This window comes from Pagrus pagrus, assembly GCF_965226575.1.
Source record: "Pagrus pagrus genome assembly, chromosome: 17".
NCBI classification, from domain to species: Eukaryota; Metazoa; Chordata; class Actinopteri; order Spariformes; family Sparidae; genus Pagrus; species Pagrus pagrus.
In genome coordinates this window covers 13,706,659-13,733,276 of record NC_140201.1, presented here as the reverse complement: position 1 = coordinate 13,733,276, position 26,618 = coordinate 13,706,659, and the positions used below count along the sequence as shown (strand labels likewise).

At 40.6% G+C, this 26,618-nt stretch overlaps 1 protein-coding gene across 1 annotated transcript in view; it reads right to left on the bottom strand.

Annotated features, from left to right (window-relative positions):
* Positions 1–1,422: 1,422 nt before the first annotated feature.
* necab1 (N-terminal EF-hand calcium binding protein 1) overlaps positions 1,423–26,618 on the bottom strand; it is a 27,139-nt gene continuing 1,943 nt past the window's right edge. The window contains exons 2-12 of the mRNA XM_084379139.1: positions 23,879–23,987; positions 21,518–21,543; positions 21,133–21,230; positions 14,435–14,571; positions 9,916–10,037; positions 8,805–8,881; positions 7,516–7,563; positions 4,333–4,445; positions 3,117–3,194; positions 2,713–2,804; positions 1,423–2,084 (exon numbers count right to left, since the gene is read on the bottom strand). Of these exons, the coding sequence (XP_084235265.1) occupies positions 2,056–2,084; positions 2,713–2,804; positions 3,117–3,194; positions 4,333–4,445; positions 7,516–7,563; positions 8,805–8,881; positions 9,916–10,037; positions 14,435–14,571; positions 21,133–21,230; positions 21,518–21,543; positions 23,879–23,987 (929 nt within the window). The 3' untranslated portion in view covers positions 1,423–2,055. The remainder of the gene's footprint in view (positions 2,085–2,712; positions 2,805–3,116; positions 3,195–4,332; positions 4,446–7,515; positions 7,564–8,804; positions 8,882–9,915; positions 10,038–14,434; positions 14,572–21,132; positions 21,231–21,517; positions 21,544–23,878; positions 23,988–26,618) is intronic.

Here is a 26,618-nt window from a genome sequence, read left to right as displayed (position 1 = left end):
GACTTGTAATCCTGTTTGTTTTAGTGGTGATGAAAGTCTTTCATCTCTTTTCTTTTTGGTGCAGGCAGAATAATAACTTTCAGTGATGCAGATCATCAAAACAGATGACAACAGTTACCAATTGAACTGGTGCCCCTTCACCTTGATGAAAGAGGTCTAGACCTGCTCAGTTTGGAAAGAGATTACTTTTGTTGTTAATTGGCATTAAACAAATGAAGACTGATTGATCGATCGATTGACCTAATTACCCTGTCATCATCCTGATTGATCCACAGTGTTTTTGACTTCAACCTGACCTGAAGTCTCATCAACCAGAACAACTAAAAAGATCTGTGATGGTGTGAAGGGCCTTAAATCTTTCCTCTACTTGTTGTCATGCAGATTCACTGATTCAGTGTGATGACTTGGTTTATAACAATAATAAATCAATTAAAGAAAGAAAAACTCAATGTCAATATTTTCACTATAAGCCTCTTTTGAGTAAATGTACATAGTGTATACTTTTCCTTCAGTATTGAGTATTTTCCCCATCAGTACTTTTTAGTAATTTTAATAATATTGGTGTTTATCGGTGCTCGGATGCCAGTGTTCCCTTTGTTACACCAACTTTATTATTGTTTGTTTGCATTGCTTTCCACTATATCTCCACACATCCACATCACCACTGCTGATGCCACTGACACACACATCCTATCTTGCAGTTCATTGTTTAGTTTTCTGTCTTTATCATAATAAATGACTTCTGATCATTTTGCACTTCATGTCTTTTCCCATTTTTCCCACAAAAAGGTGACAACACTGACCAACTAAAAAGCCAGATTTACTTCACAGTAGTCTGTTCCTTCATAACTGCAATACTAGTACATGTCCAAGGGGTGGTGACATTGGCAAGCATTTGTGAAATGCCTCTGTGGATGTCACATTTGAGTCAGCTGTGTTTAAGGCTTCACATGTGTGTGGTATGTGTGTCTGCGCGTGTGTGTGTCCTATGGTCTTCCTACGATGGCCCTGAAGGTCAAAAGGCAACCATTTCCGAAATGTCATGTTGAAATGTTGTGAAATGTTATTGTTGTATTTTGTGAAATGCAAGAAGAACACTGTATATACCAAATGTATCAGGAGAGGAATACACACAGAGAGCAGCGGACCAACAATGAACCATTTGTCAACTTTTTGTTACATAGAAATCAAAATCGTATTCTTACCACTATAATTCTAGCAAGTTCAATCATCGTCATAACTTTCCAAACACACAAGAAGGATTATGAATGAAGCAGGCTATAATTATAAACCCGGTGCTTGTAAGGGCACAACTCATTCCCTATTTTAAAAACTACAAAGAGCAAAAGAGAGCAACAAACCAATAACCAGGGGTAAAAACATGGAAGTCCAAAAAGAGTGAAAGAGATAGACATGGTTTACACAACAATATATTGTCTTTATTTATGACCAACAGATTTTAATCTCAATTTGACACATTAATACAGAAACAACAGAATAATGGTTTTAATGAGCTCCCCAGAGCTGCTACAATTGATACAATTATATCTGTCCTCCTCTCTCTCTCTCTCTCTCACACACTCTCTCTCTCACACACACACACACTCACACACACACATACACACACACACACAAACTCACACACACACGCACGCACACACACACATACACTCGCTGTGTCATGCACATTCACTGCACGCCTCAGCTCTCATGATCCACCCCGGGCTGAAGATGATGTCACGTCAAACACAGTGATGATGTCAGATCATCAGATGGGTCTCCGTCTGACGAGGTCATTGCTTTTAGGACGTCAGAGCGTCGTCTAGGAGTGTAAACAAACACGCACACGTGGGCTATATCAGCTACCACCTAACTATGAAGGAACATGGAGGTCCTAAAATTGATACTAATCACCATGACTTCACGAGTTTGTGTTGAGTTAGTGTGTGTGGGTGAGTGTGTGTTTGTGTGTGTGTGTGTGTGCGTGTCCTGATGTGTTGACAGGCGGCTGTTACGACCCGTCAGTAACGACCTGTGAAGGGGGCCTGTCCACCTTCAGTTGTTGTTGAGGACCCACCATGAGGCTGCGGAGGAGACGGAGAAAATAAAACCAAAATGATATAAAAGAAGATTGACCCCCCAAAATGACCCCAATCAATTAGACACTGAGCGCCCTCTCCTCACACACACTTTATTGGACAAATTTACTCAGCGTGCCCTCTGCTCTGCTCATGTGGTAATGTGAAGAGGGTCATGATGCTTGTGAGATAGAATTAAGATAATTTTATTGTAATCGTGCAGGAATAATAAATGCTGGGAAAAAATGCCAAAAAGTGGACAAAAGTAAAAGGTATTACGAATAAAAATGAGTGAAAATATACAATGTTTGACTTTATTTGTCAAAGGTGGAAGATTTAGAGGACTTTTTGACTTTAAAATGTGATTTAACATGACATAATTAGCGTTTAAGCTAGTATTCATCCAGTTTGACCACAAAATAAACAAAACTAAAATGATAACAAAAAACACAACAAAAACAACAACAATAATATATTCAAGTAACAATTTAAAATAAACCGAAAACAACAAAAAACTCTTTCCAACTTATATTATAAGTATTTCCATGATTATTAATCAAATCCATCCCGTCGACCTTGTGAGATGTGATGGTTTGAGTGATGTGAGACTAGGAGCTATTTTGAATGTTCTTACCAGGAACCAGCATGGTGGTTACGAGCTCAGGAGTTTCCAGGAAGTCCACGTTCCCCCTCTGGAAGGTCTTACTGTAGTTAGTCTGCAGGTGACTGTGCAGAGGAAACAACAAGATCCACTCGCTGAGCGTGATGCCTGAAGATGTTTCCAATGATTCAAGGCTATTTGCTGGTAACAGTCAGCTAATTAAAACCTAATTCAATTTAGTTTATTTCAAAACACTTCACACTCTTCTTTTTCTCATCAGTTTCATTAAAGCTGCATAGAAAACATCGTCACCGATCACAGCGTGGAGCAGACCTTCTCTCACTCAGGTCAAGCGAACCAAAGAACATAATTTAGGGTTTATCTGAACAGGCCACGCTACATTAGTCAGAGTGCATATGGCGCATGCAAACACTTACTTCTTCCACACGTTGTTGTGCTCCCAGAATTCATAGAGAATGAAGCGTGATTCATTTGCCAGCCGCTGAGCTGCGATGCTGCCAAATGCAAAACAAGACAGAGCACAAGTCATGCAACCGCTAATTGGTGTGCTACATCATGTCCCCCAGCTCTGCCTCTCTGTCTGCATCGTGTCCTCAAATTATGATTATATTATTGTGTTTTGTTAGAGGTTTTGGTCTCATTAAACGTGACTGAGTATTTAGAGAAACTGTCAGGACAAAGCATGTAAATGTCATGTTTTCCTTTAGGCAGCCGGAAGTTGTCTGAAACCAAAGTGACAGTTAATGTGAGAGATATTTTTGTGCCACGAGGTGTCAAAGGGTGAAAAAGCGGATGCTTAAAAAATCTTTGGCTGGAGAAAATGCAAATGCTCTGCCATCTCCTGACCTGAAGTGTGGCAGTCGACGCCGACGCCAGAGCATGTCTTTAGTTCTGACAGGACGGGTTTCACTGATGGCCATGTTTCTATTTTAAAGCCTCTTGAATGATTTAACACTGCTCATAATCTCAGGCAACAGTTCTCAGTGAGGTTATTATACATACACTGATCAGCCAACAGACCTGCTGTCATGGTTTTGGGTTTTAGTTTAGTCATTTCCTCTTTTATTTTCCTAAGTCCACTCTCCTCATGCCATGTTTAATTTTGCACTTCCTGTCTTTGTCTTTTTCCTGCCTTTGTTCATCTGTATTTCATTACCTAATCAGTCTTTGTGTATTGATGCCACATTTCACTGTACTCAGAACTTGGTAAAAAACAACCTTGTCCACGTTGAAACGTTTACTTCCCCGCCACCTTTCTATCTTCAAACAGTGTTCTGGGGCCTTATTTTCCTCTCAGAGCAGCTTGTCCATTCAGTTATGGAAAAACAAATATCTCTGAGTTTGTATTATTGCCTCATTAATATTGTAAATGTTAAAATTCTGAGTTTCAATTTCTTCTCCAAAACTACATAGTGCCCCTTTCAGAAAGAGCAACAGAGGAGAGACCCTGCTTCCAGGATTAACATGTAATTGATTACAGATAATACACTGCATAAGTGTTAAATTTTAACTTTCTGCTCTGGTCTTCCCTTTTCTCTTTTGGATGCCTCTTTTATTCTCATGCCCCTCCGAACTGTGAAAACACTGGACAGAATGAAGACAAAAAAAACAAAGAGAATAATCTGAACTGACTGTAGACATCCAGTCTGGGCACAGGCACACTCCATGTACTGTCTGAGAGCCAAACGAAACTCCTCCAGCTCCTCCTCCAGCACTGAGAGCTGCCTCTGGACGATCAGGATGTGCTGCGAAGACAAAAACAAGTGAAGACACAAAGTCAGACGGTCAGGATTCGCCCCCGGCGGACTCTGACGGAGGTGGGAGACGAGATCTTCTGGCAGGGCTTCACGTCGGCTCAGGTGACTGATGCAACACTCTGACCTTTTATAGTATGATTGATGATTAACATGAGAATACATTCAGCCTTCTTTTCTCACACTTTTGGTACCTGATGGAAAAAAAACACCTGTTTGTTGTATAAAAGGTGTGAATTGCAGGGAACAAGAAACTGGAGTCCTGACAATAGAAAGCCTGATAATCATTTCCTGTGGCTGATGAGGAATTGTTGACAGAGGCAGAGAGGCTGATATGAACAGGAAGTGAATGGTGTGCCCATTGGCCTGAGGTAGGTGTGTTAATGAGTGCGACTGTTAAAACACCTCGGGACTCTCTCTCAGCAGCTAATTTGGGAGAAACGCACTCACAGACACACGCACACACACACACACACACACACACACACACACACACACACACACACACACACACACACACACACAAGGAGACACAGGCACTCATGCATGTAAACGCGCACACACAAACAAAGTCACACCATCACACATCTCGTCTTGTGTCCAGGGTCATGACTGGTTTCCTCTCAGCGGCGCATTCATTCCCAGTGACGCACACCAATTACATATTGATTAATTCACGCGCACACTGACGCGTCTGCATCGAGCGAGTGATGAGACATGACAGAGACATGTAATATTCATATGCATGGCTTCATTCGTACTGCAGTGCTATGATACCGCTGGTACACACGCTGTGAAACTTAAAGACATGCATGCAAGTGACATTAATGATTATATATGAACACATCTGGTTAAATCTTCTCCAATGTGAAGATTTGCTGCTTTTCTTTCTCTTTTTATTATCATTTCAAACTGAATCTTATTGGCTTTTTGGCTGGAAAAGACATTTTAAGTCGTCATCTCAGGGCTTTTGTGCCATTTTCTGACTTTTCTTTCAGTCAAAACAAGTAAAATTTCAATCAAGATCATCATGGTACTGTTTACCCTGGGGCCTGGTGGCCATCTCTGACCGTCTGTAGGCTCAATCATTGCTACTTGTTTATTTATGAAGCCATCCTGGGTAAACTCCCATCTCACATTTGCACTTTGATCGAAAAGAGCTCTGACTGTAGTAATAGTCTGAGATCAACAGGTATGATTTGTCTGTCAGCTCAATTGGACAGAGCGCTCTGCTCCCCTCACTTGCAATGGCTGTCAAAAATATTTCAAACAGATGGTCTCTCTGTCTGATTTTATGGCTGGTTAATGAAGCCACTGGTACCAGACTGTCCACAGGTGTTTCAAGTAATTCATTATCTTAGTATATATCTTCTGTGTTTTATGTTTCCCTGTTGTTTATTGTTTCGTTGTTGTCTGTGACTTTTTTTATGCAGCTTTCTTGGCAAGAAAGTAGCTTCTTGGATCATAGATCTCAATGGGACTACTCTTGTTAAAAAGAAGTTAAAATAAAATAAATAAAAAAGAAGTTTGCAGATTAATCAATAACAAAAATAATCATTAGGTGCAGCTCAGAAACATCATCTTCCACATGTGGAATAAGTACAGGTCTGCAAACTTTATGGGTAATGAGGTGGTAACTACCAATTAACATATTTGAAATGTCTTTGAAATTACCCCCAAATCACCACCAATCATGACCTCAAAGTGATTATTACTATAATTATTCCTATGAAATATCACATGCCAGCGTGTAGGTTGATTCATGTGCCATTACTCATTGGTGGATCAGTGGTTGCCTAAGCGGTGGAAACACAGTTTTCAAAATGCTTTCTTGGATTCTGAAATACTTTTTAAGACTGAATTTTTATTTAGTTTGTTTCTGGGGTTGAATCTGAAGGATCAGATGTCACTCGTCAGCACACAGACTGTATGTTTGTTTAAATAGCCTAGAACAGAAGACATATTTTGCACGCCTCCTTTCAGGGGATGAGGATGATTTCAGATGTTACAATCATACCGATGACATGAGCATTGTAATAATATTGTTATCTGGATAGTGTTTCTATGTGTTGTTTTCACATGTTATTTACAAAAACCACATGTGGCTTTAGGTGAAATCATGTGAAATGAATTTCCACATGTGTTGACCAACCTCACATGTTCATTTTATCATTTAACATTTCCTTTTTATTTAAAAAGAAAGAACCTAAAATAATTTTCAGTTGTTCAATCAAACATGTGTGTCCGTCTTCAAAAATATTTAAGTCAGGGTCTTAAAATGTCTAATTAGTGAAACATTTTCCCAAAATAATAACACTGGTAATAACCGTCTACTCTAAACGTTCTCCCTGCTCCTCCTGTGAAGAAGAGGAATCCTCCTGTGAGTGTTTGTGATGCTCTGCTGTGATTGTCACTGAGTCACTCGTCAGCTACACGGAGTCCTTCAGCCATGAAACGAGCGATATAAAGCTTGGCCGGAAATAGCAGTTTCCCTTCGCTTTACCATGTGGACGCTGAGGTTAAACAGGGAATGATAACACCACATAAACACCTGTGTACTGTGTATGAAGTGAAAAAAAAACAAATCACTGAACACAGGAACACAAGCCTGGAGGACATTTACTCTGCCAGCAGGTTTTATACACGTGGGTAGATAAAACAAATGCATGCCCTGTTATTATAGTATTTACACTGTAAATATATAGTTTAGGCTATTGACAATAAAGCATGGGTATAAAGCTATTTCATAAATACTTTCTACAGGGATAATTACAAGACAAACACAAGTCATACCTCCAAGTCTGCTCCCTTATTAACAACAAGCCTTGTCTTAAAAAAAACTAATACTGAGTATGAACAGGAAGAGGAAAGATGAAGACAGACAGTGCAAAGGAAGAGGGTGATACATCTCGGTCAAGTTACCTCCCTGCTGTTGCTATGACAACAACTGAGTGGTTATCATCAGCGTGGCGTCCCTTTCAGTCATACACCGCCAGTTGAGAACAGAGTGACACAGAGGGGTCACCGCAGCAAAACAGCAGAAAAGTCGATGGAAACTCACCGATTTGCTCTCCAAGACCTCCTCATCGACGGGCTCCAGACGAATCTCCTGCAGGACGAGAACACAAATATACACGTGACGCCAGATAGTGACACTTTCTGCTAATTCAGCAGCACGTATGTATGAATTTGCACACCATTCTCTGGGCTGCACTAACTGTCCACTTGGGGGTAGCAGAAATGCTATTCATATTTTCACATAGTTATCAGTTAGCTGCATTTAAGATCCATTGTTTTTTAACACAGGTTGCAAACTTTTTGGCTTGTTCAACCATTAAACTGGCAATTTGTGTGCTTTAACATATCATTATCAAGGAAATGTTGATTGCACAATGTAATGGCTAGAGTATAATGATACCATCTGTGTTTCGATTGTTTCCTTATAAATGTCCCTTTCACTGTCCATTGCCCAGGAAAATTTCCCAGGAAAAGGAAGGCTGACTGGCGATCCAGTCAGGCTGGCAGCCTGGCACCATTTCTGTCATGCTTTCACATTTCCATTATTAACAAAATGAATTAATAACTCACATTTTGTTCTGTGTTGTTGGTAGTTGCAAAAATGTTCATTGTGACTGCGACGGCAACAATAATACCACTTGGAAATGCTAGGAGGTGGGAAAGTTTTCTGTTTCTACTTTAAATCAAAACAATCCCAAGTTGCGACATTTGCCACCTACGTGGCTAGTGTAGTTATATGCTTGTATTAATATGAAAATATTTCAGAGCCATAAAGAGGTCAAATTAGCCAGATATTAGATTCATTAATCATCTCACGACCACTCAGATTTCATCTTTAATCCCTTGTGCAGATCCGGATCCCTCGATTTGGAGCCACATTTATGTGTGTCAATAGAGTCTAGAATCCAAAAAGGTAATTAAAATAAACAAGTGACTAAAATAAAGTTACTGATTGATTAATCAATAAAGGATCAAACAAAAAGAAATCAATTCAGGTCATGGTTCATATTCAAGTTCAAAACCAAGCTGCAACATACGTTCTCAGCAGATTTCACGCTACGTTCAACACGTGCAGATAGCAGCTGTGACAGCTTGTGTGCAGCTCACATCTCCCGTATACTGTACATATGTGTATGTGTTTGTACGTGGGAGGGTGTTGTTGAGTCGAGGTAATTTGTTGATATTGTTGTGAGCCCACTCGCAGTGATTTGTGGTTAATCTGAGAGAGCGATGTAAAGACCAGATGGCCGAGATGGAGAGAGGAGTGAGATGACAACAGAAAATAACAGAAGCTTGAGGAAAAGCAGAGTGTATGGGAAGGGCGAAAGTCACCTTTTGCTCTAGACGATCGATAAGCTTCTGCAGTCTGTTGACCTGTACGATCCACTGGCCGTCCTCCTCGTAAACACCTGGTGGTGACACACAGAGAGCATGGATTTCAGACCGAGAGAAAAAACAACAAAGGTGAAGGGATGAAAGGTGCTGCATTCATCGACTGTATTTTAAACACATTGATGGTTTCAGCCGAATACTCTAAAATAGTGGCGGTGTACCAGAAGACATTCCTTTCATGTAATGCAACACACAGCCACGACAATCAATATGAAAGCTTTGAGGCCTGTAATCGAAGTTTATAGAGGCTCGGCTGTTGTGTCACAAATCTCCTAGCAACTGCAGCCGGTGTCATAATGGAGGGCTAATGGGAAACTGACTGTGTGCAAACAATGGATGAATATGTACAACAAACCGGGCCGGGCCTGGAAAAATAATTGCTAATCCTTTGACAGACTCAGTTGAAGGCACAAAGACAATATATATTCAATGTCTTTCATCCTCAACTTCATTGATTTTTGTACATATATTCTTATTCTGAATCTGATGCCAGCAACACATTTCAAACAAGTTGGGACAAAAGTCTGGGAAAGTTGTGGAACGCTCAAAAAACACCTGTTTGTAACATTGAACAGGTAAACAGGTTCATGATTCGTCACGATTGATATGCAAAGAGCATCTTCGAAATACTCAGTCATTCACAAGCATGAATGGAGCGACGTTCACCACTTCAGGATTACAACTTCTCAGCAGTAAAAAACGTTTTTTCTTTTGCACTGTGAGTAAGAGACGCTGTTTCATTCAGATTCAAAGTGCCAGAGCATTAAACAGCTTTAGATCAGCAGCCACACATAAGAACGCCACTCTCCTCTTCATCTTCTCTCTCTCACGGCCTCTCTCTCACACCTACACGACCTCTCCTCCCCTCCTGTGCTCGGCTCTCTGGCCTGTAGAGACACACTGATTCTGCTCCAGCAATTTTTTTGCTGCCGGCAGCGACGAGACAACATAACTCAGAGGTGGAGCGCTCTGAAACACAACAGGACGCCCTGCAACATAATGCAACACAACACGGTACTGCTGAGTTACACAGCAGAACGTATAGATCCACCTGAGTTGACGAGACTGAGGAGAGGGTTGTTGGGAGAGAGGCTGCTGTTCCTCTGGAGCCTCCGGTTGGAGCGACGGCCCGACCACTGGATGGTCAAAACCTCCGGCTTCACCGGGCCCTGCCTGGAGACAAAACAGAGGGATGATGAGCCAGACTTCATAATGCATATGTTCAACAATGACATTAACTGATCTGTGTTTTTTTATGGCTCACTGACTGCACACACTGAATAACAGATGGGTCCCACAAACGTAATTCTTTGCTTGGATTTGGTTTCTGCTGACTTTGAAAATAAACACGGTGTGCGATTTTGTAATTTAATTAAATAAGAGATGAACCGTTTCAGGACTTGGCAATGTCTCCTGGTTTTCTTTCAGTTTAAGGTGGCACCAGGTGAGTGACGCACAGCCTCATGAATAGATGCCTCAGCTCAGAACAGATTCAGCAAGCCTGGAGTTGTGTGGACTTACCTTATACTTGTATGTTGTGTTGGCCTGACAGTGATGCTAATGCCAGTGACAAGGTACATGCAGCCGCGGGGTGACATCACCTGAGATTTATTTTAGTGCTGTCAAGTTGTTTGGTCCAGTATTTTGACAAGCCCTCAGGGTGTCTGAGGGTGTGTGTGTTTGTGCAGGTGAATAAATAATGCTGTTATTTATGTGTGTCTGTGAGTTTTGTGCTTCGTGATTTATTGTTTTGTAAAGCAAAGGCTCTCTACCAACCTGCTTCAGACTTCACAATGTCACTTTTATACAATATCAAGGTTATTACTTAAGTTTTAACTCGTGAATACTTCAACAGTTCATGTTCATGTTTCAGGTAATTGCAGAAAAGTCACAACATTCATAGTATAAAAACATTTTTTTTGCTTAATCTTAAGTGCTCTGGTTCATTTTAGCAGGTCTACTTCAGCCCACTCCCATCAGAAAAAACAGCCATAAAGGTCTACTGTGAAGCTTACCATGACCCATATTTGTGTTTCTTGTTAGGCAGCAAAGGAGGAAGTCAGGCGTAGTATAAAGAGCAACAACTCTGTATAGGGAGGGGCCGGGGATGGATGGTTGGGTCAAAGAAGCACAGGACTTTCACTGAAGCAGGTTAGGGTTAAACCTACCTATTTTTTATTGCTTAATTTTACTACAAGGTGAACAAACTACAGGGTGACTATTTCTTGACAGAGCCAGGCGAGCTGTTTCTCCTGCGCCCAGTTGTTATGCTAAGTGAATTTCCCAAAATGCTGACCTGCTCCTTTAATCCACTAATCTTTGTTCAGCATTTGACTTTTTAAATTTCAACCACTCATTACAGCTTGTATAAAGTGAGTCATGACAACTTCTTCATATGACGCCACTTTATAATAGATTTTAAATGCTCCTTGCCACATCTGGGAGAAATACAGTGTAATTAATGTGCGAGCTGAAGGCTAATCTGTGTATAATTGACGTATGGAGGAGGAGGAACCAGCGGCAGTCCCTCTTGTTCTGCCAGTGACTCATACTGTATCCTCGGCTACCTAGCAACTTATATAGCTAGAACCGTTTAAGACTAGTAATAAAGCAAAGATCAGCGGTCTTCACCTCGTCATGTTCCTCCCACAGCTTTGATGTGAACTGAGAGGGAGGAAGAGGAGCTTCAGAGCTGATGAGCAAACTGAAGACCTCAGATTTGATTTGATATATTTTTTATAAATAGCTGTGGTCATCTGTTGGGCAAATCCACCAAATCACCAAGAGGAAAGTACGATATTACTTATGAACAGCAGAACTTATTAAAACAAAGCTCAAGCTCAGCTCTGTGTCAGACCACTCATCTATGAATATGAGCTCCCAGTTGTCCTCTCCACACGTACAAAAGTGACCACAGAAACATATTTAAAGCCACCAGAGACACAGCTAGATACTCTAGATGCTTGGAAGAACAGAGTGATTGCATTTAGATGCATGGGGGAATTTTCAAGTGCGACAATTCAGAGAAGGATCCTGGAGGAGAGGAAGCTGCTCTGGGATCGAGGGACGGTCACACTTTGAAATGACACGAGAGGAAATAGAGAGGAAGAAACATTTAGAGGAGGTGAGGAGAGGAGAGGGAAGAGAGGAAGTCTCAGATGTCAACTATCCAAGCCAATCATTTCCTGCTCCAGAGAATAAGTGTAAATGTGGTCATGGTGAGAAAAGGGAAGAGGGCACAACAAATCCTACGGGGATCCTTTTAAACTGAACTCATGCAAAAACATTTCAAACCAAAACAGCCATTACTGCCAAGGAAGATGTGAAATGCTGCGACAGAGCTGCCAGTTGTCAGTTGTGAAGATTATGTAGATGATTATATCAGGCATAATTTGACAAAACTAGTAATACTAGAACTGAATCCCGTAAACTAAAGGAATCTTAAAGAATAAGTTCACCCAAAAATGAAAATTCACTCATTATCTATTCACCCTCATGCAGATGGAAAGTCTGGTGAAGTTTCATGGTCCGCAAAACATTTCTGAAGCTTCGCAGCAAAACAGAGTTGCAGCATTCTCATAAACCACTGAAGTAGATGAGGACTTGTTCTATAATGTAAAAAAACCCAACCGAAAATAGATATAATATGCTCCAAACAACTCTTAACTAATCTATGACCCCACTGATTGATTTGAAAAGAAGTTATTTACACCTTCGATACACGGTCAAGCTCATGCACCCACTTCAGACAGGGTGCGCTTTAGAGCTTTTAGCTGAACAGCTACAGTGAAGATTTCGGCTTTTATAAAGAGAGTAAATAATGTTTTTTCAAATCAATTTTGGGTCTCAAGGCTTCTGAAGCAGCAGATTACTCCAGACGGACAAGCTGTAAAAAGCCATTTGCTGTTTTCTTTAAAACAAGTCCCCGTCTACTGACGTGGGAAGCTCCAGAAATGGTTGGTGGAATATGAAACTTTACCTGACTTTCAATCAGGTTGAAGGTGAGTAGATAATGACTACATTTTCATTTTTGGGTGAACCTGTCCTCTACATATGCACTCAGTGGCTACGTATATAATACCACACTAAAGAACTGAGCTACATGTGGGCACTAGCAATAATAATAAAGCAAAAAAATAAGCAGATAAAGAAACAGCATTGTTCTTGTATTGCAATTTGGAGCAGTTTAGTCCTAGGTTCATTTCTTTTACTTTTCAAGTATGGAAAGGAAAGATTTAAGAAGAAACTGTTAATGACTGTTTAGCTTACGAACGCCAAGACAGAGGTTGGATTTCTGCTACAAGAGAAAAGACTTTAAGGATGAGTTGACGAGCTTGGCTTGGATTGCTAAACTGTAAACTTCCTCAAATCCTATTGAGCAGGACAAGGCAGCAAATGTAATCCAATAACCAACGCTGTTCAATCCATTCCTTACACTTTTGGTTCGGGAGAAGGTCGTTAAAAGAAGCCACCTCCAAAAACAAGGCTTTCCATAGCTACCTGTGGCAGCTAGGCTGTAACACTGTCGCGATGCAGGACTGGTTGAAAATCGGCCAGTTCGTTCCAGTTTAAGTGTGAACTCAGAAAAGACTGTGCGTCATCACCTGTTCTTTAAATACATCATGAGCACAGACACTGCCTGTGGGGTCAGACCCACGTACATGTTTACACACACACACACCATACATATTAAATCTTGTGCACTTGTACCGGTGAGTCATCAGCACTAATGAACCGAGCACACCAGGGGCATTGTTGAAATCTGAAATGCAGACGCAGACTGATCGAGTACTACACACACACACACACACACACACACACACCCTCCTAAGAAGTGCCTCAGGTCTCAGGTTTGATCATCAACTGAGATTGCCTGCGGGTGAGTGTTAATTATCAGTCAGTACATTTATAAACATGCTAATAATTGGATCATAACCACATTTATTATGCTGTAATCACCATTATATCATGCAAACACCCTCTAGAAAAATCTTATAGTGGAAATAAAAACAAAGAGAAAGCACAATTTCATGAATTGCTCATCAGTGGCACCCAGTGTTCTCCTCAGTCTGTTTTCTGGTGTTGTCATGCCCAAACAGCATCTTGCAGTAGTAAAACAAAAGTCACATTTTGCACGTTTTGTGGGCGACAGTAAACAATTAACAACACAGCAGGTGCATACATTGATTATGCTCACGCTTGGCTGAGATAAATATTGATCAGGGCAGCTTTAAAGCACCAGGTGAATCTAATCAATGTGAAATACAAGAAAACAAACCGGGAAAGTTTTCCTCCAGATAGTTTGTGAAGCAGTCATGCTTTTATTTCTGCCTGTAGTAATTTACTCCTAAGAACCTGTGATGTTGCACTGCACCTCGGATAAAAGCCTCATTTAAGCCAAAATGTAGGCTGTAAATTAGCGTGTGTGGTTTGGATGAAGTTGTTGGAGTGGCTGTGAGAACTGTAATTATGTGTGCCATTGTACAATCTGAGCATGTTTTAATGACTAATGGTGTGTGTGTGTGTGTGTGTGTGTGTGTGTGTGAAGGGCCGGAGAGATTTGTTCTTACTTCTCCTGGCGGGTCTGCTCAGCTGTGGTTTCCATGGCGCACTCGAGTGAGCTTTGAAGTGAATGAAGCTGATTGGTTGTCTCCTTCAGCAGGAAGCGGGTCACAAACTGCTCCAGGTGGGTGGACTCCTGATAATCCTGTCAATCAAAGAGGAGGAGAAGAAGGAGGAGGATGAACAAAAGATGACAGTGACAAGTTTCACACGCCAGTCAAGAGTCACTCAGTGTCCAGATTTCCCCCTGCTAATTAAAAGATGCCAGCGAGATCACTCATTTAGAGGATTACATAAGACAGCTGCAGGAGAGGAGACAAGAAAAACACGTCTTCACACTTTACGTCTCTTATCTGCTAAAGCCTGTTTCTTAAATTGTGTTTGATCAGACTCAAACGCATCAGACGGACGACAGAACAAATCAACTTAATGAGGGAAGGAAATAAAAACTGAATGCTTGTTTTCAACATAATATATGCATACATGTAGGACTTGGAGATTAAAATTAGCTTTATATTATATCAAAAAACAGCTACTTTACTTGTGACAAACTTGTCAGTCATTCATTCATTCAAGTCTTTAATGAATTGGAGGACCTGTTCAAGCGATTAAGAGCTGCACTATTATAAAGTTGAGGGACTTTGGCCGACGATGCCATCACACCATCTTAACATTGTGATTTAAAAGGTGTCTCCTCGGGCCAGAGAACGCAAAAACGTAGTGTGTCTCCTCAGATTTGCCATACGGTTTGTTTGCATTTGTGACATGTTGGAAAGCAGTTGTTGATGCTGGTCAATGAACAACATCTCCACGTCCCGTTACTACTGCTCAGTTAGAGGAACCCAAGACGCTCGGTTACAATGGTGGCGACTGTGTTTCTTTTCTGTGGGCTGCTGTTGTTTGCCTTTTATTAGCTTAGCTTCCTCTGTGTTGCTAGTCAGCTGATTTTGCTTCTAACCTCAGAAGTTGAACACAGCTTAGATACTGTCAGGGCTGTTTGTCTGCAGGCAGGCTAAAGTAATGGTTAAAAACCTGCAGGGCTGATTCGGGAGAGTGGAAACAGGTGAGAGTGGTCATAGCAAGCGAGGTGTGACAGATCAGCTGAGGAGGGAAAGTGAAGGGACAGGTGAACAAAAGGTTATAAATGTGTCTGAGGAGGATGTATGTGAGAAGCTTGCCCGGCAGGGATGTGAGCGGTGATCTGATTCCCTTCGGCTGGGGGAGACAGTTGGAGGTTGCCGTCAGAGCGACCGTGGAAAATGGCAGTAACAACAGTGGTGAGCTAATGAGCAACTCCAGCCTAATGGCAACTCAAGGGGGGGTGCATTACCTAATACAGAAACAAATGGCAACCCTCCCACACAACCTCAATAAGCGATGTCATCGTCCATCCTGATGTCGACCTGGTCACACGCCAATACATTTCCTATTTTGCACTTTAATACCATCTTTCATTAAACTCTCCATACCTGTTAAATGTCCTCATCTTAACTCAACTCCCCAGCATCACTTCATTTTAGGAAATATTATAAATGGATACAAATAAATAGAAAATGAACAAACATGAATCTGTTGTGTTTTTCATGTGAAGAAACGTGGCTACACCACCGGCCTGAGTCATGATGATGCATCTCGTCTCTGACTGGCTCAACAGGTATCTGGATATGTTTTGGTAGACGACACGTTGACACGGTCTGTGGTGGAAAATATTTTTAAAACAACATCCGCAATGTGAAACAATCATTTGCACCTTCAGTCGAAATCACATCTATCATGTGGAATCATTTCCTCTCCATCGGGTATTTCAGGCGGCGGTACAATTTATCATCAAGGATATATTTGTTTTTTCTGCAGGCCTCTGTGTTTGTTCAGAGCGCTGATGGAAAATAAATCAAACTGAAAGACAGTTTGGAGAGCCATCATTTGCTATGCCTGGACTAAAGCAGCAGGGCTGACTGTTGTTTTGGATCTAATCAAAGGAGAATGAATGATGCTCAGCTACACAGCAGAGTTTGCTGTTTGCACAGCGCACCTGCTCCAATAGATTCGAGCCTGTTTGTAACAAGGAGAGGTTTGAAGGGAAACATTAACGAGAGAGACTGCATGAGTAGGAATGTTTGTGTGTGACAGACAGAGAAATACATTCCTGCGTTACTGTCTGTTGGTAATTATTGTATTTTTCAGAAAGTACGATGAAGATCAGGATTAGTTTAGAAGGATGTGGAAGCACGCACACACACACACACACACACACACACGCATGCAGAGACACATCCTAATTACAGTATGTTGAGCGGGAGTCTTCCCATGAGAGAGCTGAACTCTCGACAGCTTCTCCAGAATACAGAGCAGATCATTAGTCTCCAGCTTCTCCCATCGGTCCGATCCAGCAGCATATCAGAGCGGAGACTGAACAGCTTGTCCTAAAATTATCAACCTGAACTTAATTTTTCATAGGAACAAAACACACAATGAAAACCTCTGTGGTTTCTGCAATGTAACATTTCAAAAGCTCATAATCGTCATCTGTTGCAGATATTGTTTGATCTCCTGACATTCTGCCTAAACACACACACGCGCACACACTTGCACATGAATGCACATTCACTCAGCGAGAGTGAGTCACGACAAAACTGGTAAAGGTCAATCTCCTGTCTACCATCTGAGTATAGATTACCTCCTGTGATTTTTACCTTTGTGTATGTGTGTGTGTGTGTGTGTGTGTCCACCTTAACAATCTGCAGTCATTTTAAAAAGCTACCTGATTTTTTCCTTTCTGTGTTTCCCTTGATCTTTTATTTTCATTCGTACAAAAGGTCAAATGAGTGCTCTGTTGGAGGCAGCGCACCGCCGCTAAAAAAACACATTTCAGCCTGATTGTCCGGGTTGTGACTACTTCACCCTTTACCAAACGCAGCGTGTTTAAATCCTGATTGCAAATCAGCGAGTTATACGTTCACAGGCTCGTTGCAAACTAGTCATTTTCTGTATCAGGCTGCACCAATAAAACGTAAAGGTTATATGTGATATTTGGAACATGAGCATAGCAGCAAACAACTATTTGTTTTGATGCAAACTGTTATGTTATGTTGGCGGAGATGCCCATTTGTTTTGGTCCGAGATGCTGGTGCTCTGGTGGCAGTGAATTTTTTACATTGAACTTTTAAAAAAAGTTTTTGGCCACTTGGGGGCAGCACAAAGAAGTTGTGAACCTCCACACTGACATATCATCAGCTTTTAAGTTTAATATGGCGAATTCGTTAGCAAACAGTTGCTTATTTACACATCCAGCTGTTAAGGAACAAAGTTGTCATTCATTTGGAGTCGTGTGTCTGGCCACCTGATGAATTTAAGCCCAGTATTCAGTCGTTTTAGCTCTTTTAGTACAAATCAGGTCAAATGTTAACAAGCTAACATTAGCTTTGGTTCAGTTAGCAACACAACAGTGACTAGGTTTACATTTTTCCATGACTACTAGCTAATCTCTACGTAACATCTAGCTTATTTTCATTTATTTCATTTTTGGTAAACACTGACATTATTACTAGGCCAAGTTTGAAAAGCTGAGCAATCTGTTTATATTTCATATGTACATTTTACCATCGACCACAGTGCTCGCTGTTATTATTTCATTTATTTACATGAAAAGAAATCTTTGACATTCTGATGTGTTTTTAACCTTTAATACTACAATAAGCTGTGAAGTGTGAGAACAGCAACTTCCTCTTTCCGCTGCAGGTGAGGAACACCTGAGATCTGCTTGGTGAGGTTTGGAGTCGAAACTGAGGGAGGTTGTTCACGGGAGGCCCGTAAATAGCTTTGGCAGGAATATGAGTGCAAAATGAAACCCTGCACAGAAACGCACGCCTGGCTCTGATTTAGATGCAAAATCTCATTCCAGCTCCCCCGCACATGTGCAGCGGTGTTTGATGTGTGCACACAGAAGCGCACGCACAAATTAGCTTGTGCATATGTAACAGTATTCCAATACAAAAAAAAATGCAAATACACACACACACAGCCAGCCCCCTCACACACATCCACAGCCAAAGACCACCCACTCAAACACATACACAGTTCAACAGAGACGACTGAGCTCTAGTCTGTGACGAATGCAGCATCTGTTCTCCTCGCTCAGCCAATACTCGCTAACAGACAGAGAAATACAACTCGTCATACGTTTCCTTTCTCTCTTTTCTTGTGCTGTGACTCATTTTTAAATCATCTAAGGAAACTATGAATTACGCGTCGCTTCAGCAGTGTGAAATCCTGTCTGGTCACAGTCCAGTGTTGTAACTTGATTTCAAAGTTATTGCCTCTGTTGCTTCTCAATTCTGTCCAATCTGTGGAGAGTAATTTGAGCTCGAATATCCATTTTGTACTGCATGTCTGTGAAGGAATAACAATGAGTGTGTTCATGGACAAAAACTGATCCGCGAGGTTGAGTGCGACAGCGTTAGAAGTCCTGTTCTTCTATTTTACTTCACCAGAGCCGACTTTAGTCCACATCAAGGTGAATTATCCCCTTTTCAAGTGACAAAAACCTTCAAACACACATAGATTCTGATCCTCCTCTTTTGCTGTCTCTGAATTGTTCTCTTGGAGAGCAGAAAAAATGATTTGAGGTGCAATTTGATTTTCACACCTCAAAAAATGGCAGAGGGATTGCAAAAATATGTCTGTATGTTTCGTTTCCTTTTTCTGAAACCTATCTCAAGAAAAAGACCGCTCGCTTTGGCTGAAAACTTTATTTTAAGGATATCAATTGTTTTTCTTCTACTTCGCTGCTTTATACTCCTTTTTCACTTATATGTGTTAAAATTATGCTGATTTGACGTCTCCCGTCCCTCACTGCTGTCTTGAGTGTCCAAACATTTACTAAACCAAAACTGCGGCTGCCATTTATCTCTGTCACCACAGTTTCTAGATGTTGAAGTTGAATGTCACCACGTGTTACCTCATTCTGTGCTAATAAAAAACTACCACTGACAAATGAACAGTTTGACTCCCACACTTGCTGCCTCAGTGCAGATCTGAGGGGCGATGTGAGCTTCACAGCATGTGTCATATGGGAAAGAAGCTCTCCCTGCAGATCTAATAAGCCACCTCTCCTCCTCACCCAAGTGTCCTTTTCCCATTTCTCTTCATCAGCTGTCCCATCAGTCCTCATGTTTTCTTCTATCATCTCTTTCTGTTAGACTTTCTCCCCCTCACTACCCTCATCCCTCCTCTTCTCCTCTCTGATCATGTAAAAGGTGCTCAGCTTAAGCCAGATCAAGAGGACATAAAGCTTTTTCCAGAGCGTGATCAAAAGCCACCACAACCCATTTAATTCCTCATCCATAAGCCAAGTCCAAAAATAATCATAACATGTTTTGTTCTGGAGGTTAATTAGTAGCATGAGTGAGCCCCGGCTTGTCCTTTTGGGCTCTATAATGGAAATCTGACTAATGGGAGATCTGAGGAAGCCAGCTGGGCAGCAGAGAAGCATGCTGGGAGAGATTTGCAGCAGGAAGTTTGGTCACAATGTGAGTAAATCAAACACCTCTCATTATTATCATTATGTGCACTGCATGACGTGTTAGTGTGATGTTCAAGGTGCTGGTGTGTATCAGTGTGTGTGGATACACTGTTTGGATATGGACAGATGATGTGCTCTGAACTTACAGACAGCATCCAAACTTTAGCCAATCTTTTACCATGTTCTTTCCCCGTTAATCCAATTTACACAATTCACATCAAATCGAAACTCACACACTTTAATGTGAGTAATCTAGGTGGTTATACTGCCTGTAAAGTGTGACTGGGAGCAGCTAGAAGCAACAGCAACATGACTTTGCATGATGAAGATTTGCCAAGACACAGACAAACACAAACATGGAGGTGTTTGTTGTTAGATATTCAGACATTCAATAACATTTTTGATCAATTTTCACCAGATTTTTTTGTGCACTGCAGGTTAAAGCTTGACTGATGTTGCACAGGTCCACTACTTTGGCCCATGACTGAAACACTCACCAACTATTTGATGACATGAAGGTTGAAACAAGATTCATAGTCCTCAGATTTCTAATGACTGAGAGCCTCTGACTTTTCTTCTGTCAGCCTTTTTGACATTTTTGGCTTTCAGCAAAATGAACTGACAACTATCTGACAGATTGATATTCAAATCTGGTGTGATAACCATTTAATCATTTTACTTTGCAAACTAAATAATGATGCTTTTATTTTGTATACTAAATAATGATGCTTTTATTTTGTATACTAAATAATGATGCTTTTACTTTGTAAACTAAATAGTGATGCTTTTATTTTGTAAACTAAATAATGATGCTTTTACTCTGTAAACTAAATAATGATGCTTTTACTTTGTAAACTAAATAGTGATGCTTTTATTTTGTAAACTAAATAATGATGCTTTTACTCTGTAAACTAAATAATGATGCTTTTACTTTGTAAACTAAATAGTGATGCTTTTATTTTGTAAACTAAATAATGATGCTTTTACTCTGTAAACTAAATAATGATGCCTTTTCTTTGGAAATTAAATATTGATACTTTTGCTTTGAAACAAAATACCAATGCTTTTACTTTCTAAATTAAATAACTATACTAATACTATTAATACGTTGTATATTTTGTGAGCAGCTAAACTTCAACACAAAAATGTGGAAAGAAAACAATCGAGGCAATTTCAGTGACGTACCTTCTTTGTTTTGTCCATCGCCTTCAGTATGGACATATTCAGGTCTTCTAAGGCAGCGAGAACATTCTCATATTCACCGAGGTGCTGGGAGAAATACTCTTCACAGGAAAGAGACAAAAAAACAAGAAGAAGCAGTTTGTGAGTTAAACCATTAGGACAGGGCTGTGGGTGTTTAGTTGAAGCAGCATCGGTGTGACACCTCAGTCACACAGCCTGTAGGGGTTTGATCGCAGAGCATGTGACCACAGCTAACATGGTGCTTTTCTTAGGCTGGGAAAATGTCAAATAGCATTTGAGTCCATGGTGCTCCTGACTGGGAGGTAAAGCAAGGTAAAGATATGACTGATAGCAAAGCTGTTTTTATTTCAGTGAAGGATTAACTCACCACAGAGTTCATCAGTGTCCACGTTGCTGCAGAAGAAAAAAGAGAGACAATAAAATAAAATAATTATTTTAAAAAGCTGAAGTTTCCAAGGTTAAAGGAGGTGACGGACTAATCTGTCATCTCTGCTAAAACTTTTACTTGACTGACTGTGATTTGGTGAATCAGTGTGTGACGACAAATAGGAGCGAGTCATGAATAATTGAATAAATTAGCTGCTTTTTCCCCTGAGGTGTGCGTTACAGACCAAAGGGCCAGACAGTGAATCCCTCACAGGAAGCCCTTCAGGACTTTTAGCTGTTGGTGAAAGATGTTCACTCAGGAGTGTGTTTTGGGGAGATCTGAGTGTGTATGAGTGTGTCTGAAAGAGAGGGATAAAAACAGAGAAATTAAGAAAAGAAAGAGGCGAAGGTGAAGAGATGAAGGGAACATTTCAAAGAGGAAAATTAGCCATATCCCCTCTACCGTAGGAGACATGAAAGAGACTTCTTAATCCTTGTTTCAGTGGAGGAGGCTGGGGAATCACACTGGTTTTAAGTCTGTTCCACACAAGCTGTAGCTGCTGTTCACCAGAGGGGGAAAGTGCCTCAGAAATCAATTGGTTCAAACAGGAGAAAACACTCAGAGCCACAGACAACAGACACGGACAGATGAGGTAAAGCAGAGGTTAGATATTAAACTCAAACTCAAACTTTGACATACACAAACAATTCATACATGTTTTAGACGTCTCCCTGTGCCAACACACCTGATTCAAGCTCTGCTGAAGCCTGACAAGGACCTGTTCATTTGAACCAGGCGTGTTGGAGGACTCTATTTAAAATTGCATGCAGTGCGTTCACCAAAATCCAGTTTTTCATGATACACCAGTGCCTCCCATTAGCTTCTGTGGAGAGCAGCCTGGTGACCTCAATATACGTGATGTACGTGATGTAACTTAAACTGGCAATAGGCAGGTTTTCTGCTTCAACGAACCATAATGAAGTAAATGTTGATTACACATTGTGCTGGATATAGAACAATGTAGAGTTTGAGTAAGAGTTTACATTAGTTTCCTCTAAACCTCGCTATCTGTTAACTTACAGTCATACATACATTGAGACAAGTCAGTGTTAACTTTTGGGTTAAAGTCCTGCGTTTGCATACTGGTTAGACTTTCTCGCCCTTTATACTGCGTCACTGCATTTGTTTGGGCGCATTTGTTTTCCACAGAAGCAATTGGGAAGACCGGCAAATCACCTGCATGCAAAACTGGACTTTGACGTTTGCACTGTACACAATTGTTGTTGTTATTTGTACGCAGATTGAAGCGACTGGGCTGACAAACAACTTTATTCTACACTAAGTTGCAGCATCTCACTACTTTGTCGCGGTCCCTCAAACCTAGATTCCCACAATGTATTTTAGCTCAACAAGGATATTCTAATTTAAATTAAACAATATGATAACATCTGAGTGTCTCAATGGGTTTGTTTAAAGGATGCAGACAAAGTATGACCTTGGCTCTCCTCGTGGGAAACATCAGCGCTGAAAGCTCCACTTGTTGAACTCTTGTTCAAAGTAATGAGAAAAGTTTCACGGTCATCTTCTTTTGCGCTCTGCTGCACCTGTAACTACACCTGACAGAGATGCTGAGGTGAACACACCTTGAGTGCACTTTAATACAGCAGGAAATAGGATTTTGACCTCTTTAAATGCATAAACTAGTGACAGGTCTCTGCCTGTCTCTGCTGTACTTTGAGGATAATGCTAACATTGCATGGATGCACGTTCACATTCAAAGTCAGCATGCTAACATTAGCCCGACAGGGCAGCTACAGTAGCATGGCTGTAAACTTTTAGTTCTCTTCTGTTATTCAACTAAAAATCACTAATCATTAAAACCTGAACATTAAAGGCAACATAAAATCACAATTTGGCTGAGCTGGTGTGTTGGATTAGATCAGATATTACAGGTGTACATCATAAAGTGGCCACTGAGTGAACTGAGTGAGTAAGCTTGTCTACTAGATTAGCTTGACATGAGTCTGCGGTGTCCTGCAGAGAGACAACACAACAAGCTCACTGCCCGGAGAGTCTCTTCACATCTCGGTCTGCAGTACTGAGCTTATGAATAAATAGAAACGTCTTATCGGCGTGGAGACACATTCCTATGAATATTTTACAAGATAAGAGCCACTTTCTTAGATAATTTATATCATTTTCTTTATACTATGATAAACAAATAGCCAACAACATGATTTCTTATTTTTTTTAAAAACCCACCCAGCTCCGTTTGAAAACATGTGAAGATGATTTATATAGCACACATTTTTTTTTGTGCCTTGATTGGTGACAAACACAGTGATCACTGTACAGACTTACTCTGTGTTGTGAGTGTCGATTGTGTGGAAGAGCTCCTTCAGTTCATCAGCCGTCAACACACCATCAGAGAAGTAGGCTTTGAATTCATCGAAGGACAGTTTTCCATCATCTGGAGAGAGAGCGTGAACGCAACACAGCATCAGGACCACAAAGTCCAGTGAGGTGAAATGAGGTGGACATTTTCTAAAACATTCCTTTCATAAATTAACGTGTGAAGATGAAATGAAGACTCTGGTTTGTGAATGCCGCAATAACAAGCTCTTGAGAAAACAAATAAGTATTCACTTGTTATCACAGGAAAACAGGAAATAACGTGGTTGACCCATGACCCTTCAGGGATTCCATATGTTGGAAATTAAAATGTAATGAAATGTATCATGGAAGTGAAACGTTGTGAAGATGTTCAGTCGCATGGATTTCATTTCCTCATTGTTCCAGGACACTGGTAAAATCATTTTTAATGAATAATTTCATCCTGAGCTGATGAAACTGAGATAACCCAGATGAGATGCAGCGAGTTATAAACTGCAGCCGTTGAATCAGAAGAAGTGTTTGGATCAAAGCTGAAGAAGCAGTAATAAAACTTAACAAAACAACTCCTCTGTGAAACATTATTCCTTGTTTGTATTATTATATTAAACAGTGCGGTGAAGGGTCATTTGTTCAATTAGTCATTTTTATGTTTTGAGACTTTAAATTATGATGAGAATAAAGAGGAAATATTCATGAGGAGGAAATAAGCAGAATTTCAAAACGAGGAGCCTGAGACTAAATATCCTTCAGCATCATGAAGATATTCAACCACAGACGACACATGCTTCTGGCTCTGGTAGTTTCTCTCTGTCCGTGAGACATGAAGTGTCTGATCTTTACATGGTCACTGCTGACCTGCTGCTCTGGAGGTGATGCTCACTATGACTGTCATGCCGCTATAGATGCTGTGAGCGAGAGCCCCATTTGGAGGATGCTCAAAGGCGAGCGCACATGCACTTAAGCGATGCTGCAGTGACTCACTGCCGTTGAGCTCACAAATGATCTTGGAACGGACTTGATGCACAAGTGCTGCTGTTTGCACATTAAAAACAAACATGTGGGATGACTTCTTATCTTGCCGCATGACAGGAACTCAAATCGTTCACAGCTTGGGACGGACATTTAATGAATAATGAAGCATGTCATGCCATGTGAATAATGGATTCTGATTAGCTATTTTTGCGTGTAGAGGAAATCATTTTCGATGTCGGGGTCTCCGAAGAAACCTGACTTAACTAAAAAACACTAAACTGACTGTGTGATGCCTGCAATTAACAAACCCTGTGTGAGTATTTAACATGATATGTCAAAGTGTGTGTCAGCAGGGTTTCATTTTGACACACATTCCCCTGACACTAAAAGATACCGTCAGTGTACAGTTATACGAATGATCTCATCTCATACTTGTAGGATATACTATCTACATTTTGACAGAGGTTATAAAACCACAGCCGCACATTGAACAGAGCACTTTAGATTAATATTAAGCGATACTTAGCACACCGTAAGAGCTGTAAAAGCTTCAGATAGGATGTCTTACTGTGGTGATAAAGTGTATCTGCACATTGATTTGAATTTCTGGACCATTATGAACAAAACCTTTAGAGGAACAGTTTGACATTTTGGTAAATTACACACTTTCATTCCAGGTCACTTCTGGCTCCAAAAGAAATAAAAAGGCTCCAGTCGTAGTGCCAAACTCAAGCCTTAAACAGTAGTCCATAAACCAATGGGTGGGCTTACATTTGGTTATAAGCCAGATTCTTTCTTTGTGTCAAGTTTGTTTGCCCTGTTTCCAGTCTTTATGCTAAGATAAGCCAACAAACTGCAGACGATTGCTCATACTCACTGTACAGAAATGAGAGCGGCATCGATCTTCTCACTCATAACTCCAGGCAACAAAGTGAATAAGTATATTTCTCAAAATGTTAAACTTTTCCTTTAAAGCAGTGGTTCCCAAACTTTTTCTGCAGCCCAACTTTATCTTTGCAAACTCCTTACTTTACAACATTGCAATTAACACAGACGTTAAACTTCAGTGTGACATCTCACTGAAGAAGATAAATGAATAAGGAAGAAGTCACTGTTATAGTGGAAGCATTGACGTGACACTGCATCATGCATCGTTTACTGTGTGACAGCAGTCATTGCTTGCAACACATTTTCTTAAAAACGGCTTCTCTGCCCATTTTTTTCTGGATAAATCAACTTCACACTTCTTCTCTTCACGTTCAGGGCGTGTGATCTCCAAGTGGTGTCTCAACTTGTTCAGCTTAATACTGTCAGAAGCTTATAATTTGGGACACAAAGCACACTGTGGTCTCTCTTCATTACCAACCGATCTACAGTGAAGCCAGGGGATAGATATGCCTCCTCATATTTTCTTGTCTTTCTTCCATGAAAGAAATGAAAAGTGCATTTCAAGGCTGCTTGTCTATATTAGTTTAGACATAAGGGTTTTTTTTCTGTTTGGGTTTCTGAAAGATGACAGAAGAATACTTTTATTACTTTACATTTGCAAGTACAATATGTTAAAATAAAAAGACTGACTCAACTACATAAATCAGTCTCACAAATTAAAATTCAAGGCCTGTGTGCCATAAAAGCAGGAGATCCACAGTGTTATCATGTCCTGCCTTTGTGCTTTGTTGGAGAGTATTAAGGTTGAGGATGGATGGGCGGATAACTTGGATTCAGGCTACTGCTC